Source organism: Corapipo altera, unplaced genomic scaffold (genome assembly GCF_003945725.1).
Source record: "Corapipo altera isolate COAL_440 unplaced genomic scaffold, ASM394572v1 112, whole genome shotgun sequence".
Taxonomy (NCBI): Eukaryota; Metazoa; Chordata; class Aves; order Passeriformes; family Pipridae; genus Corapipo; species Corapipo altera.
The window spans coordinates 4821203-4836744 of NW_020884899.1; the positions used below are offsets into that span (position 1 = coordinate 4821203).

Below are 15542 nucleotides of genomic sequence, written 5' to 3' on the forward strand. Positions count from 1 at the left end.
TGGAGGGGACGCGGCGCGCCCTGCTCCGCCTCGCCGCCGCCTGCTGCCTGCTCTGCGCCCTGCCAGGTACCGGGGCGGCCGCCCGAGGGGGTCGGGGTGGGGAGGCGGCCCGGGGAAACCCGCCGGGCTGGCGGCGGCGGGGAGCGCGGCGGCGGGGGCAGCCGTCGGGGCAGCGCCGGGGCCCGGGCTCCTCCGCCCGCCGGTGCGACTGCGGGAGAAGGGTCTGGGGAGCTCCCTCCGGGGACGGGAACCTACGGGGAGCAGCGCCCCGGGCCCGCCCCCCGAACGCGGGCGGGATGCCCCCGGCCCCGTCGCCCCGGCGGGCGCGCAGGTGAGGTGGCCCGGGGATGCTCGGGGGGGTCCCGGGCGAGCCCCGCACTCCGGGCAGCAGCGCGGCCACCGGTGCCGGCCTTGCCCATACAAGGCAGCTGCCGGCAGCGCTGCTCCCGCCGGCGGAGCCGCCCGGGCTCACCTCTCGCCCGGCGCCCGGCAGGATCCCGCGGGGATGCGCGGGCAGGGGAGGAAGGATCCTGGAGGCTCTCGCCCTCCTGCATCCAGCCCTGCGAGCCTCCTGCCTCCCGCGCTGCAGCTCTCGGGTGCCTCCGAGCCGCTGCTGAGCTTCCCCCCGAGGGGACCCCGGACAAAGCCCGAGCTTTGCCGCCTCCCGCAGCACGACGGGACGGGCGCTCTGTGCCTGCGGGAAGAGGAAGCGATGCCGGTGTCCGGGACGGAGCAGGAGCCGGATCCCGGCCCCAGGCAAACTCTCCCAAGCCGTATTTCGGCTGGGCTCCACCATCAACACGTCCCCACGTGGGCAGTCACAGTCTGCAGCGTGGCGCTGACAGCCCCCGTCCTCCGACACCGCGGAGCTCTGCCGCGTGGCTGAAGTGTGTGTGCCCCGAGTCGGGGGGCTGTCACCTTCGCCGTGACCCTGGCAGTGACAAGGTTCAGTGGCATTTAGGGGCTTGCCTGGGGCTCAGGAAGTAAAACGTGTTTCTTCTTCTTTGTGGTTGAGGAAAAACCCTTGGCCAGATTCTGGTCAGATCACAGCATCGTGACTTCAGCAATGGAGACCGAAGGATGACACATAGAAACTCGGTTTCCAGTAACTAATTAGGACCAGTGAAACCTTAGCATAGATGCTTGTGGGGCTGAGCCCCAGCAGCAAGAGTAGTGCTCAGGCTGAGGTTTGGGGTGCCGGATGCAGTTTGGCTTGGTTTGAGGCTGAACACAGGGAACAGTCCCAAACCAGCTCCCTTTATGTGGGTAAAGCTCTGGGTAACGTTGCACTCCCCACGCGAGGGTGGCTGTGCTGTGATGGGGTGGGGGGAGTGACCAGCCACTGGTAGAGGAAGGACTCAGGATTTCCACCGCTGAGAGGAGGAGGAGCTGTGGGCTGCTGCTGCTGGCTGTGTTGGCCCTGTCTCTCACACTCTAGCACACTGGGAAACCCCAGGGAGCCCCTCACCCCAGCTGGCTCCTGGAGCCCTCTTGCTGCAAAGTCCAAGGCTCAAACTGCTGGAATGTACCAGAAGCTAAGGTTTTGCTGGGTTTTTCCTGGGATCTTTTCTGCTTAGTGTTCCAATCCCAGAGTCCCTTCACAGCCTCAGGAAATGGTACCTATCCAGCTGACCTGGCCCTTGTCCTCACAGCTTTTGGATCAGCTAGCTAATCCCAACCAGGGTTGAGAGAGCAAATATTCTGTGAAAATAGATAGCAGCAAAGACGTGCTACCAATAAAAAAATGCCAGAAGCACAACCCTTAACGAAACACCAGAGAATCCCAGCAGGACAATGATGGAGGAAAGGAATGGTTCACCCAAAGATTGGCCCCGAAGTCATCACTCCCTAGACAAATCCATCCAGAACTCTGCTTGCCTCAGCTCCATGAGCTGCTGTCTGTACTGCTCCCAGGACAGATCCCCCTTGCACCCAGTGTCCTGCTCCCACTCCCAGGTTTGCTGCGGGGCCACGGAGGAGCTCAGTCTGCCACATACCCTGTGCTTTGCCCACCCCAGCCTCTCAATGCAGCCTTTCTTCACTGCCTGCGGAAATTCACTTCCTCCAGCACCACTAGCCTTTAAAATGAAACCCCGAGTAATTTTAGTCTGGGCATTTTGCTGCCTTTCCTTCCCTGAGCTGCCTCACAAGCGGAGAGGACGGCGCGGGGCCGGGAGCAGCGTGAGCACATAAAGCCCCGTCTGTCGGTGCTGGGGCTGCACACACAGGCGGGCAGTGTGTCTGCTGCAGGGTCCTACAGCCCATTTATCATGATTTTTTTCCCCTTGTTGCCCAGGGTGAGGAGGAGTGGATGGACTCATCCTCGCTCTGGCAGGATGGCTCCAGAATTGAACACCCCGAATTGAGCTGTAGCTCGATTCTCCTTAGGACGGCACCTCCAGCTCTGTGGGGTAAACCCTGACCGTGCTGCCCGTGCCCACGCCCATCATGTAGTGCTCTCAGTTTTTTATTTCTGCACGTGCTCTTCCCCCACCCCCAGGTGCAAGATGGGTCTTGGCTTCCTGCTGCCCTTCCAAGACCTGATCCTCTGGGCAGGGGCAAAGCTCCAGGCAAAGGGGAGCAGGGACTATCCAAAGCTCAGAGGCCCCTGCTCCTCCTTCCTTTCTACCAAAACGCTCTGGGTGGGCAGACACAGTGCTTGCTGCAGGGGTTTCCATAGGGTGCCATCCCCACCGTGCTCTGTGGGGCAGCTCTCAGGAGGCTCAGCAATGCTGGGATCTGGGGCCACGTCCTAAGCCCTGTAGGGCTGCCCAGGGCAGGGCCAGGGCCAGGGCATGTGCCAACATGACCCAAACTACTGCTGCTCAGGGCAGGATACGTCCTCGAAGCCTCACAGCCCATGGAACCAGCAGTCACACAGCTGGAAGGACCTGGGGCCTGCTCAGGGCTGGGCAGGTTTCTTGATGTCCAGACTTCCCCTGGCTCACCCCATGCTGCACTGGAGAGCAGGCTCCCTGCTGACATGGGGCTGCTATTAAGGCAACTGGCTAATTAATTTTCTCTAATGATGTGAAAGCTTCCTTTTGTGCAGCTGTGACTCCTGAGGTAAGCAGGGCCAGGGCTGGCTGATGCCAGAGCTCCCTGCTGTTGCTGTATTATTGGGGTTACGCAGCCCTGGAGAAGGGCAGGTTTCCCAGGGCGTGCACATCCCAAGTAGCCTGTGGGCAAAGGAATCTTTATCATGGCTCAGTCACCCACTGAGAAACAAAAGCAAACAGTACGGGAGCCTCCTGGGCACCTTCCTGCCAAGCAGGATGCTCCATAGCTGCATGTGGCCAGTGGAAAATAACTGGCTGGTGTGACAGTGGTGGTAAAGCAGCTTGTTCTCCCTTTTCTCTGCCACATGAATTCGGGATAAGCCCCCTCACCTCTAAATGGGGGGTCAGCGATGGAGGAAACCTGTGGAAAAGAAGTTTCTTGCATCTTTCCCCACCCTGGGTGGGTGAGGAGGGTCTCACGTGGCAGGACCAGGCAGACCGTGCCACCCTGGGGTGCTGTGTCCTGCAGGCAGGCATCAGGGTGGCACTGCACCCCTCCCTGGCCCGGGCTCCAGCACTGCTGCATGCTCTGGACATGCCTGTGCTGTTTCATGGGTTTTCCAAGTACTGAAATACCTGTGCTTGGCATTTATGGTGCCATTTCCAGGGCTGCTTATTCGTGTTCTCACAGTTCTTGCTCTGCTCTGCTCTGCCATGCCACTGTTGCCTGGTTGTCCCTGTCCCAAACACAGTGCCATCAGTGAAGGTGGTAGCACTGCCTCCCCTTTTAGTTCCCCAGGAGTTCAAGCCTGCAGCCTGGCATCCACAGATGCCCCCGGGCTGGTTGGGTGCTGGGCTGTGCCTCCCCAGCACCACACTCACTCAGCACCCTGTATCTAATCTGACCCCGTCTCGTGCTCTGCTCGTGGCCACCTGCCTATGGAGCTGGAAGGAGCTTCTTGGTCAGGAGACCTGCTTTCTATTCCCGTCTCTTACCTCAGCCCTTGCTTTGCAGCTCCTGGTTCAGCCCCCCCTCCCCCCCAGTTTTCTGCCTGCACAACAGCTCACAGAGGCTACGTGGGGTCCAGTTAATTAACTGCTGCTATGAAGGGCTTCACTGTGGGCAGGCTTCAAGGTCAGATCTGAGCCTACGCCCCACGCCCAGACTCCTCGCAGCAGACGAGGAGTCCAGCCTCTCTCTGCAGGGATGGGGATGGGGACAGTCCAAGCATTAACCTTGGCAGGGAGAGCCCTGGAGGGCATGGCAAATGCAGCCCACTGGTATCCTGCCTCCATCGAGGTCCTGCAAGGTATCGAGCTGGAGCTGCATTTGCAAAGCGCTGCCTTTCGTATTGGATCCATGTCTCTGAGCCTCTCTTCGTTGCAATGAGGGTGTTTGCTCTACAGCATCCCTGGGTGCATCTGGCACCTTCCTGAAGGGCTCCAGAAATCTCTACTGCTGGTTGTTGTTTGGGTGTTGTTTTGGTTTTTTCTTCAAAGAAGACATCAGGCTTGGCTAGTATCTAATTAGCAGCTATTCCAGTTCTGCTTTTAAATTAAATGAAGAGCCTTGGTTTTAAATCCCACTATATGGGGTTTTTTGCATTTATACTCAAGCTATTTTTCCTTGAAGAGGTTGCGCAATTACCGTGTGTTGGTAACCATAAAAAGGTAATAACTGACAACCAAAGATAATTTCTACGCTTGATTGAGTAGTTTGCTAAGCAATGGGATGTAATTGCTTTCATACATATAGGTTACAGTTTACACTGTTACTTTTTAAACATTTTATTTTTCCATTTTACTGGTTTGTTTGCAGCTGGATCTGTTAAACTTAAATGGACATTGAATTAATTTAGTGCACGAAAATAGCATTGCAGAAGGGTTTGGGTGCCTTTTCAATGAATCAGAGCAGTGGTTTGACATGCACTCTGTAGGAAGCTGATTTAAGCGAGGTGCTGCCCTCAGACAATGACAGCCTGCACAGGAGGATACATCCACACCAGGGAGTCTTCCTCCCCCGGGAACTTTTTCTGAAATCCTAGGTGAATCTCTTCTAATCTTTGTGCTCAGCTCTCACCTGGGTCTCTGTGCACCTTTTCCAGCAGTGGCTGCAGCCTGCACCCTCCTGCCTGCTCCCCTTGAGCCTTATGATCCAGCCTGCCATGGGGTTCCTTGCCTTCTGTGGCTCTCCTCTATCTCATCTTAAGAGGGATTTTAGAAACAGTGGTAAAGTTCTATGGATAGGACTTAGATTTGTGTTGACCTTTGGGGAGCTCAGGCTGCTGTTTCTGGCTGAAACAGGAAGGAGGGAGCAGAGGATGCTGCTGAGACTGTGGCACGAGGGTTGTGGCCAGAGCTCATCAGTGGGCTGGTCCAGCTAAGGGCCCTGCTCTGTGTCACTGTTTTATTCTGAGAAACAAATAGTGGGGTGGCTGCTGTGGCAGAGGATGGAGGGCACATCCCTGCTCTGCATTGTTGCCCTGACACAGCAGCAATGCTCTGTGCTGGTTGTGCAAACCTTCCCTGTCCCCTCACTTGGCCTCAGCCCTGAAACTCGGGCAGGGAGCACAAGGCAGGAATGGCCCTGTCTCCTGCAGAGCTGGCTTCCTTCACTCCTCTCCGTTATGGCATATTTTTGCCATATCTGCTCTGGAGTTGGTGGGAGCTCGGGTTGATGGCGTGGAGAGCCCTCAGAGGTGTCAGGCAGCGCTGGAGAGGGGCCGAAGCCGTGGGCTGATGTTCAGAGCCCTCCCTTCCCTCAAGGAGCTGGGATTGTTTCCCATCCTTGTCCAAGGCAGGGGCTTCTTGGCTGGCTGCATCCCTGCTCCCCTGGGGCCGCTCGCTTCCTTTGCCCCTCTTGTTTCCCAGACAGAGGTCACTGCAGTCAGCATGGTCTGATGGGAGCTGCTGCTCCAAATTCACCAGCACTGCCCTAATGTGGTCTGGAATCTCTGGTTCTCACCACGCACAGGCTGAGCCTGGAGGTTAGTACAGACAGGGCTGTAGCCAGGGGACCAGCAGCCAGCTCTGCTTCAGCAGGCACTGCAGCGTAACCAAAGCAGGCCCACGCTTGGTTCCCTGTCAGGGAAACAGAGATGCTGTTATGTCCAGAGCTCTTACTTGGTACAGTCATATCTGCTTTGTTATGGGTCCAAGGAGGTGTGTACCTTTACCAGCTGTGCTGGGTTGCTGCAGCTGTCAGGCCTTGGAGGATCACTTGGAAAAAGTGAAGCATCCACACTAACTCCTTCCCTTTCCATCTGAAACAAGAAGGACACGGTTCCCTCTTGTCACTAGGAGCTGATGAGGGTGATGCCTTAGGCAGTACAGGCACGGCTTACCTGGCGTGTGGTGCAGGAAGCAGAGCTCCAGGAGGACGCCAGAGGAACGAGCTCTGACCTGTGTCTCTATGGGTAACCAATAAACACCTAAACCCAACGTTGCCCAGTGACTGGAGCAGCAGCGACAGCGCTGGAGCTGGGGATTTTACGACCTGTTGGATGCCAGAGACCCAGTGCAGACCCCAGGGGTTGGACCCTGGAGGATGGCAGCTGGTGCGGGGTTTGCTGGGTCTGCCCCAGCACAGCCAGCCACAGCAGCACCCTGCTTTCCCCACTGTACCACAGGGTTTGCGCTGGAGCTAGGTGGGAATGGGTTGCCTGTTTGGGTGATGAAACTGTGGTAAACAAAGCTGTGGCATTGCAGCAACGACGTAGCAATCTTAATGCAAGGGCCTCATTTGTGCTTGCAGTCTTTAACACCCAGCTCAAAAGTACCAAGTTGCTCCTATGGGAGGTTTCCCCAGGTGCTGTGCTTGGTGGCTTTGGATGTACCTTTATTAGGAACTGATGGGCATGTTTTGTCTGTCTGTCCCCGGGTGATCAGGATTTACTGATAGTCTTTTGTTTCCTTGGCCCTTACCTTCTCTTGTCTTTCCACCATCATCTCTTAATGGCTTGAGTCTTTGTGTGAGTCTGGATTAGGCTCTCCATTTTATCAGGCCCTCCTTTGTTTCTGGAGCTGAGGGTGCTGTGATGTGCTGGGCTGGATGACCTGCTAATCCAGGTGCCATCAACACCTGCCTTGCTCAAAGGCCTCTCAGAGACTCCCTTGCTCCTCACCTGCCAATTTTAACATCTATTCTGCGATTCTTTACAAACCAGGTTTTATAGACTGCAGTGCTGTGTTACCCCAGGCCTGGGCCAGAGTGGCCCATCTGCCAGGGAACCACTTCCTTGGCAGTGCTGGACACCAGACAGTTCTGTGGGAAGGAGACATGTGGCTACTTGGAGAGAAGAGCTTAAGAAATACTACTCTTGCAGACAGCGGGGAGCTGTGTGTGCAGTGGGGTGGGGGAAGCTGCTTGTCCCCACAAACACTGCTGTCCCACAGCACCTCCTGGCAGGGCTGCCAGTTCCTGACGCTGTGGGAAGGTGCCCTGGGTGTGGAGTCCAGACTTGTCCACCTTCTCTCTGGCTTTCCGTTTCTAGTCAGAAACTGGCATGATGGTTTCAGAGTTGCTTAGGCCTTTTTGCAAGACAGCTTTCCACAAATCTTTCCCCTTCATGACCTCAGTCATGCCTTGCCACCTCATGAGAGGCTGTTCCGGGCACAGGCCAGCTATTGAAAGCCAGGCTTGCCACTGGCTGGGCATCTGGCCACCACCTTTCCTGTTTACCCCACGGTGACAGCACGGCTCTGTGTGTGTCTCTTGCTGCGTGGGAGCAGCAGTTGGGTGTTTACTGAGCAAGCATCCGCCAGTGCCCAGCCGGGATCTGTCAGCACTGCCCAGCGCACGCTCTGGAGCTGGTGGATCTCACCCAGCAGGCAGTGTGCTGAATAGCAGTGCTGGGTTTAGGGGTGGAAATTGTCACATGAAATGCTGTGTGTTTTGGTGCCTGATCCCAGGAAACACGGTGCTCAGCTCTTTTCCTTCCAGGTGTTACTAGTGTAAGCATATCCTATCCCTGAGCTCTGTTGCAAAGAGCAGCTCGCCTTATTTGGAGGCACATTCTGGCCACAGACAGCTGGATCCAGGCGAGGCCAAAGGGAGCATCACTTACGCCTTTGGTCTTCATGTTTAAGTTGCCCCAGCTGGGGCTCCCCGTGAGAGCTTGTTCTCCAAAAGTGCCGAACAGGGTTGTGCATCCCTGCGGGAGCCCTCCTGGGACTGAGGCCCTGGGCCGGGGAAGCACAGCTCTGTAAGGCTGCTTTGAGGTTTGGAATTCTCTGACTGGTCAGGATACTGCAAAGGTCTCAAGAGAGAGGCGTATTGTGTCTTTTTTTAGGGCCTGTTAAGTGCTGTAGCTGGAGAAGAGCTCTGATAACTGTGTCTGTTCTGAAAAGCTTTTAAAAACTACTGAGATTTCCCCAAAGCAGTACAAAAGTGGGCTGCTTTGCTGTTGGATGAATGTTTCTTGGTGATAGCATCTGCTTTGGATGCTTCTTCACTGTGGACAGGAGGGGTATGATGGATTTGCTTCAGTACCTTTATTTTTTTGTATAGTTGGCTCATCAGGCTTCTGTGACTTCAGTAGAAACTTGAATAGAAATCATCAAAATATTGACTGTGTGGTTTTTAAGTTGTCTGGACAGTCCATCCTGATGTGGCTACATTTCTGTTTTCTTCCTGTTTATACCCTGAAAAACCCTCACAGGATCCGTGTTAATGAACGGGCAGTGTAAGAGCCTTGTGGTTTTCCTCCTCTCATATGCTGTCACACTGTCTAACAGCTGTGGATCTGGGGGAATCCTTGCTTGCTGGCCCTTTTTGCTGTAGTGGGAGGCTGAGTAGCTCCCCATTTCTGTGACAATAGTTGCACTTCATGCTGGTGATGTGTTTGTAAATAGCCCATGAAGGTGGCTCCCAAAGCACACCAACAGCCCTGTTAGCTGTAGTACTCTCTTGCTGCCCATTTCACCTCACCCTCTAGCAGTAGTTCCACACTATTACTAAAATGACTCACAATATATGCTTTATCCTTGCCAGCCACAGACTTTTTAAATATCACTTTCCTCCACTTCATCAGGCTGAGGGAGCTAGAGGGTCTACTTCCATGTTTTCCTCATGTGTATTTTTTCAGCACCACTTCTGACTCTTTCTCAATGAGCCAAGGAAGACTTATCAAAATTTCCTACAGAATCAGGTCTCAAGTGGTACTTTTAACAAACACATATAATTGAAAAATGTTTCGTGGTTGCTCTATGGTAGAGGGATTGGTGATGCTGACCCCATAGAACAAGAACACAGGGCTTGAGGGGGAGGAGGGTAAAAGAAGGTCACCTAGAGCAGATCTCAGGCCTCAGAAAGGCCAGGAGGACAGAGTAGCTATTGAATCCCTTTCCTGAGTGTGAGTCTCTGCTGGATTTGGAGTTAAGGGGATAAAAAGGTTCTATTTCTGTCCTTCTGCTCTGTTTCTCCTCTCAGTGTGGGATCTCTGACAAACTTCTCGTTCTTGACTCTGTTCCATAGGACAGGGACAGGAGACAGGAGAGACCTTGGAGACACCATCACCTTTTCCTAGCACAGTGCTAACCTCGCATCAGCCAAGGGAAGCTTCTGACTTTGGTCCAGCAACTTCTGCCATTCCTCAGACAAGCCTGGAGAAAAACTTGACTGCTGCAACACTCAATGCCACTGGGGCCCACACTGCAGAGGTGGAGAATGGCTTCATCCCTACCACCCCCATGGCGGGCTCCAAAGCAGAGAGACTGCAGGCTTCCACCACTGCCAGCCCTGGGGACATCACAGTTACACATCCTGAGCACCACAATCTGAGCTTGTCAGTCAACAGCAGCACTGAAATCCCCTCCCCTACACCAACTGCCAGCACTCTGGAAGAAAACCAGCCCAGCCATGAAGCCACAGAGCCTTTTAGCACAACTGAAGAAACGGATGAGGCCACCAGTGCAACCCCCTCACTTCCTCTGAACACTGTGCCGGGTGAGGTTTTGCCTTTACTGCCTGTGCAGAAAGTCCTGCCTCAAGGATGCTCAGCCTGGAAATATTTGAGCACTCTCCTGGAAACTGGAGAGAGGGAGAAGGGAATGAGCCATTAAGTGTAGCCAGTTCAGTGGGACTTACTTGCAGAGGTGTTAGTTCAGCATCCTCTTTGTAAACCACGTTAATTATGTATTAATTGGGCTGGCTGCTTTGTGATAAGGACAGTGATTGTGTGCAGGGACATCCTTTATATGTCTCATCTGAAACTACATGCTTCAGCAGTGCTGCCCAGCTGTGTTCCTCTGGCACCAGGGCTAGGGGCTCAGCAGGAGCCTTCCCTACTGCCTAAAGAATGGGGCAGCACACCCTCCCTTAGCACAAAGCATGGAGATGGGCAGGCACAAACATCAGCCCATCCATCCCTGGGCAACTGTGAGAGCCCCTACCCTGGGTCCCTCTGAGCAGCGTGGGGACTGGCTGTAGGGTCTGCGATCCCAGTCTTGCCCACCTTGGGGCCTGCCAGGCTGTCACACCCCCTAATGCTAGACAGATATTGATTGGCCCCTGATTTGCATGGTGTTCATGCTCAATCGCATCGTTTGCCCTGGCTTGTGTCACAGGGTCTGTGACAAAACAACACAGCCCCAGTCCCTGGGCAGCCCCCTTTGTGCTCCCCATAAGGAGAGATGAGAGACCTTTCCCAGTGTCTTGCTCTGGGGTAACCCCCAGCTGTGTGCAGAGCTGTTTGAGCTTGTCCTTTGTCCCCAAGGACAAGCCTTGTGGGTCCAGCTGAGGTTGGCTGCTATTGCAGATTGGCACATACAAAAACCAAGAGGACTTTCTAAGCACTGTGACTTACAGCGTGGCTCAGCTGTGCCTGCACTATCGGTCCTGCTTGTTTTCCCAGGGAAAAACAATTAGCTGCTATTCCTGTAGTCCCAGCAATTTTCCTTACAGCCTTGCTTCCATCTTGCCCAGTTCCATAGAACAGTGTGCTTGCACTTATCCTTTATATTAACTCCTTGTTCCTATTTTGCAGCAACAACTAACAGCTCTCAGCTGGGGCCTTTTGATGAGCAGACTGTGGGGCCCACAGCAGCAAGGTCTGAAACCAGGCCAGGAACGAGCCCTGTGGGTGCCACAGAGGAGAGCACTGTTGAGCCCAGAACCTTCTCTGCTCCCATCTCCACCGCACAGAGCACGTCCTCTGCCACCACCTCCAGGACTGCGACGGTGAGACCCCTCATGACCAGCTCCACGTCTGCCAGCACAGCTGCCATGCCCACCAGCACATCTGCACGGGTGCAGTCATCAGAGCCCAGGCATGAGAAAGCTTCTGTGTTGAATGTTGGTGATGATGAAAATTCAGGTAAATGTTCTGCTTTTGTCCCTGCTCTCACAAAACATAGCAAAGGGCTGGGGCTACCTCAGACTGCCTCGTGCTTGTACTGAGCAGAACCAGAAAAGACAAAGCTTTGCTGCTCCCAGCCCTTGAAGGCTCTCCTTTGGCCTCATTCCCTTGGTGTCCTTGCAGAGCAACCCAATTTGGCTGATACAACAAGGGCTGATCCCTTGGTGATCACCGTGATCTCTGTCTTCATTGTCATGGTGGGCATCCTCGGCCTGGTGGGCTTCTTGAGGTACCGCCAGCACAACAACCGCATGGAATTCCGGCGCCTGCAGGACCTGCCCATGGTGAGTCATGCCTTCAGCCCAGCCTGACATGGTCTGGCTTGCTACTGACTGCTTTGCAGTTCCCTTGCTACTATATTAGCAATGCTTTGGGTATTTGCAGCAGCAGCAGTGCTGATCACACACTCCTGTTCCCTCTTAGGTCCCTCTCCTTCCATCCAGGGTTTGAATCAAGACAGCAAGTCTCAAGGTTGGGCACTAAAGAAGCTCTCTGCCTTCCCCTCACTCTGCAGGGGAATGCTAAGAGGTTAAATAGAGGGAGGAAGGAGAGCTCCATCCAAACTTGTCCTGAAATGACACTTTCCTAGCCTCTCTCCTGTTTTCTGATATATTTGCTTTGTGACTGTGACAAAGCAGATTCTGTGCTTTGCTCCAAGGCGGTTGTCTGTCTGTCTGTCTGTCTGTCTGTCTGTCTGCATTTGACCCTTTGGGAATGTAAAAAAAAATATTAGGGTTTTATAGGATTAATTAGCTCTGGGGAAGCTGCAACTAACACACTGTGCTTTCTGGGACAGAGGAGTACGGGAGCTAGCAAGCAAGCTGATGCTGTTTCAAGAGTGGAGTTTTCAACAGCCGGGGTTCTCCACATCCCTGCAGCAGGCAGGCAGTTCCTGCACACACCTCTTCTCTCCAACTGCTGGAGCAGGAGGGAGAGTGGCAGTCCAAATATCCAGGAGCTGCCCAGGGACAGCATTTAGGTGGATTGCTGGGCAGATGGCCACACTGTGACAGTGTGGAGAGAAGGCTGTGCTTGCCTGCACAGCACTCTTCCAGGCTGGCACCGCATTGCCATCGTGCAGACATCTCATTAAAGCACTCTTCTCTGCTTCTAGGATGACATGATGGAGGACACCCCTCTCTCACTCTACAGCTACTAGGCAACCAGGTTGTCCTCTGCCTGGCCGGCTGAACTTCCCTGAGGAAAAGGCCTTGAGGACTTGGTCCCAGATGATCTGCCAAGGAATGAGGGGCTATGATTTGCACACAACTGAAAGATCCTTTTCAGATGGTTTTTCGTTTTAGACGTTTTAAATAGTTCAGTGTTGAAGTTTCTATGCTGCGAATCAGAGCCCAAGTCTGGCCCTTTCCTCCAGGCTCTTCTCAAAATAATGCCCTGAAGAGCTGCCTCCTCCTCTTAGTGTGGTGACCAATTAGCCAAGACAACCTTTGCCATCACGTTCTGCATGGATCTTTTCTGTCCATGTTGGTGGCTGCTGGTTTCAAAGGAGGTGGGCAAGTGATCCATGCAAGGGCTCTTAACACTGGTGGTGTCAGCACAGTGCTAACAAAGGAGACTGCTGTTTTCTGAGGGAGCCCAGGATGTGGAAATCAGTTCTCTTGGGCTCCCTCTTGTTCTGTATTTTTAAGGTTGGTTGTTTGGGGTTTTTTCTTGCACTTTTTTTGTTCCTGTTTCAGCTTTAGTCCCAGGATTGGCACTGCCCATCCTGAAATACCTACCAGGAGGATAATAGACTGCTCTGCTTCCCTGTTCCTCCTGTGCTATGCAAGGTCAAAGCTCCTTTACCTTGGTCTTTGAGCCAGTCTGTGTCTTATCACGAGGACAGATCCTGGATGTAGGTGCCTTCCTCCCGTTCCCTTTCTAGGTGTTAGGCTGATTAGATTCTGCACTTTTGCCTCAAAATGTCACTGCTTTAGACTGCATCCAAGGCTCTTGAGGCCCCTCAAGGAAACCCACAGACCAGAGCCTCTGAGTGTAAGTCCAAGGATCTTTTGTACCCTCACCTCAGAAAGACCAGACTGTGTGTGACATGACAGTCCTCATGTAATTACATCTGCTCCTGTTTCCTAGCTCACTTTTCTCTGCAGGTAAATAGAAATGCCTTCTCTAGAGTGTTTGACTTTTGACTAAGCCAGTTGCTCCCTCAGGATACAGCAAGGGCTAGAGATTATCTGCCATATTGCTCTTACAAGCCTCAGTTTCTCCTCTCCTTTTAGTAGCAACATCACTGACCCCACAAAGGACAGATACCAGGCCTCACTAGCAAAAGTACCTTTTTTTTTTTTCACAGTGCTGTTATTGCTTGTTGTAGCAGGAAGAGGGGAATTTCCCCATCAGCAGGGCCCAAATTATCTGCAAAGCCCAAAGATGGAGCAGAACTGGCCTGGGTCAGATAGATGAACTGGGCAAGGCAGCAGTTCCTCCTCCCTGTGTTACTACTTCCTAAGTGACTGACAAATGGCTGCAGTGCACGTTGGGTTCAGCTGTTGGCTTTGGCCTCTGTGTATTGTAAGGATGCCTGATAGGGAAGAAGGGTTGGTTCTCTCCTACTGTGGCATGAGAACTAAAGGGCAGTTGTCACAACTCCAAAGCTTTTGTATCCAGCATTGTCTGCACAGAGCCATCTCCCTAGCTACAGACTTGTTTCCCCTGCCGGAGGGCAGGGTGCTACTGGTTTTCGGCACAAAGTTGGCAAGTTAGTCGTGGAAAATAGAACTCCATCCTGGCTGGAACTGGTGCAGGCTGGCATAGCTGGAAAGTGTCTCTGCACACAATCAAAAGGGCAGGGGCTGGTTGTTCTGGTTTCCCACGCATCGCTGTCCAGGGGAAAGGGGTGAGGAAGAAAACTCGCCCGACACCAAAGTGCGACTTTCTTTGTAAAATATGTTGATAGTGGATTTTTTTTTTCTGCAATAAAGTTACAAATGCCAAAGCTGTCTCAGTCCTCATATTTTCATTGCAAACATCTAACTGAAAAGCTTTTATAGATCATAGTGAATCTTGTCATAGATTCAACAGCAGCAGTCCGGGGCAGGAAGACTCACAAGGCTGATACTAGAAAATGCCAGACAACTATGAACTGTAGCTCTGAGCATTCAGAAGGACACCACCCCCTGCTTGTGTTCCTTCTTGTCAGGGTCATTCCCTGTCTGGGTTGACTTACATTTATTTCTGTATGGTTAAATCAGATGAAATCTGTCCTAGAGAACCTCACTAGACCAAATAATTTAACCTACACCTCTAGACTCCCTTCCTTTGCCTCTGATTGAAGATATTCTGGTCCATTGTCAACTATAACCCCAAACCTTATTTACAGAAATATCCTGAAAGCCAGCCTAATCCAAACCTAAGTAGCATCATCTGTCATGCTTCTTTCTATAGTACAGTAGACAAAGCAAATTGAAAGGCCTGTACTTCTCTTTGTTTAGCTTTATAGCTGTTTTGAACTCTTCCCTTCAGAGCTCAGACCCACAGGGAGGGAGGCACTCAAAAGCACAGCTTTTGCTACAGACCTGGTAGGAGTCTCTCCTGAGCTAATAGTCTCTCCTAGCTGTCAGAATACTTTGGCAAAATCAGGCAGCTCATGTCATATAGACTGTATTACACCATTTTCTATTGCAAAAACAAAAGGTGGTGAGTGAAACTACTTGGTCATTGGGCTTACGCTCTTTTTTAAAGAGTTCCCACAACAAATCTAGAAAAGCAAATCCCTGGGAGATCCAGAGCAAGAAGAGAGCAAAGATTTCATAGCCTAGCAAACTGCTTGCTGAGTAATCTGAAGACATGGGGGTGAACTGGTGAACTTTAAACCCTGCAGAGATTTCAGTCCTGACTCAACATAAAACCACACAAAACAGAATAAGTAACAGAACAAACATGCCACAACTAAGCCAGTCTTCTCAGATCTAAAGTCAGCATTATTCTGGTGCTTTACGTTGGAGTTTCTAGTGTTCTGCCTTTTTACCACCAACCCCCCTCAGAGCTGATTCTTTCTCTGCAGAACAAACTGCCGAGCTGCCTTGTTGGAGAGGTTGCACAGTGCAGGTCTGTGTTAGCTGGAGAGGCAGCAGCAGGACAGGCTTGTGCAGGCAGCCACCCTTGGAAATGAAGCTTTCTGCCTTTGCCCATCCAAGCTCTGACCTCCCAGGCAGGTGATTCAATCTCT

General features: G+C 52.8%; 2 protein-coding genes across 2 annotated transcripts in view; one reads left to right on the forward strand and one right to left on the reverse strand.

The window, feature by feature from the left end:
* The window catches only part of TESK2 (testis associated actin remodelling kinase 2), a 113216-nt gene that overhangs the window by 87905 nt on the left and 9769 nt on the right, over window positions 1-15542 (reverse strand). The window lies entirely within an intron of this gene.
* LOC113949937 (flocculation protein FLO11-like) lies at window positions 11-14309 on the forward strand. The gene is made up of 5 exons (XM_027649109.1): window positions 11-66; window positions 9475-9945; window positions 10985-11314; window positions 11480-11640; window positions 12471-14309. Exons 2-5 carry the CDS (start codon window positions 9690-9692, stop codon window positions 12513-12515), a joined length of 792 nt encoding a protein of 263 aa, XP_027504910.1. The 5' UTR covers window positions 11-66; window positions 9475-9689; the 3' UTR covers window positions 12516-14309.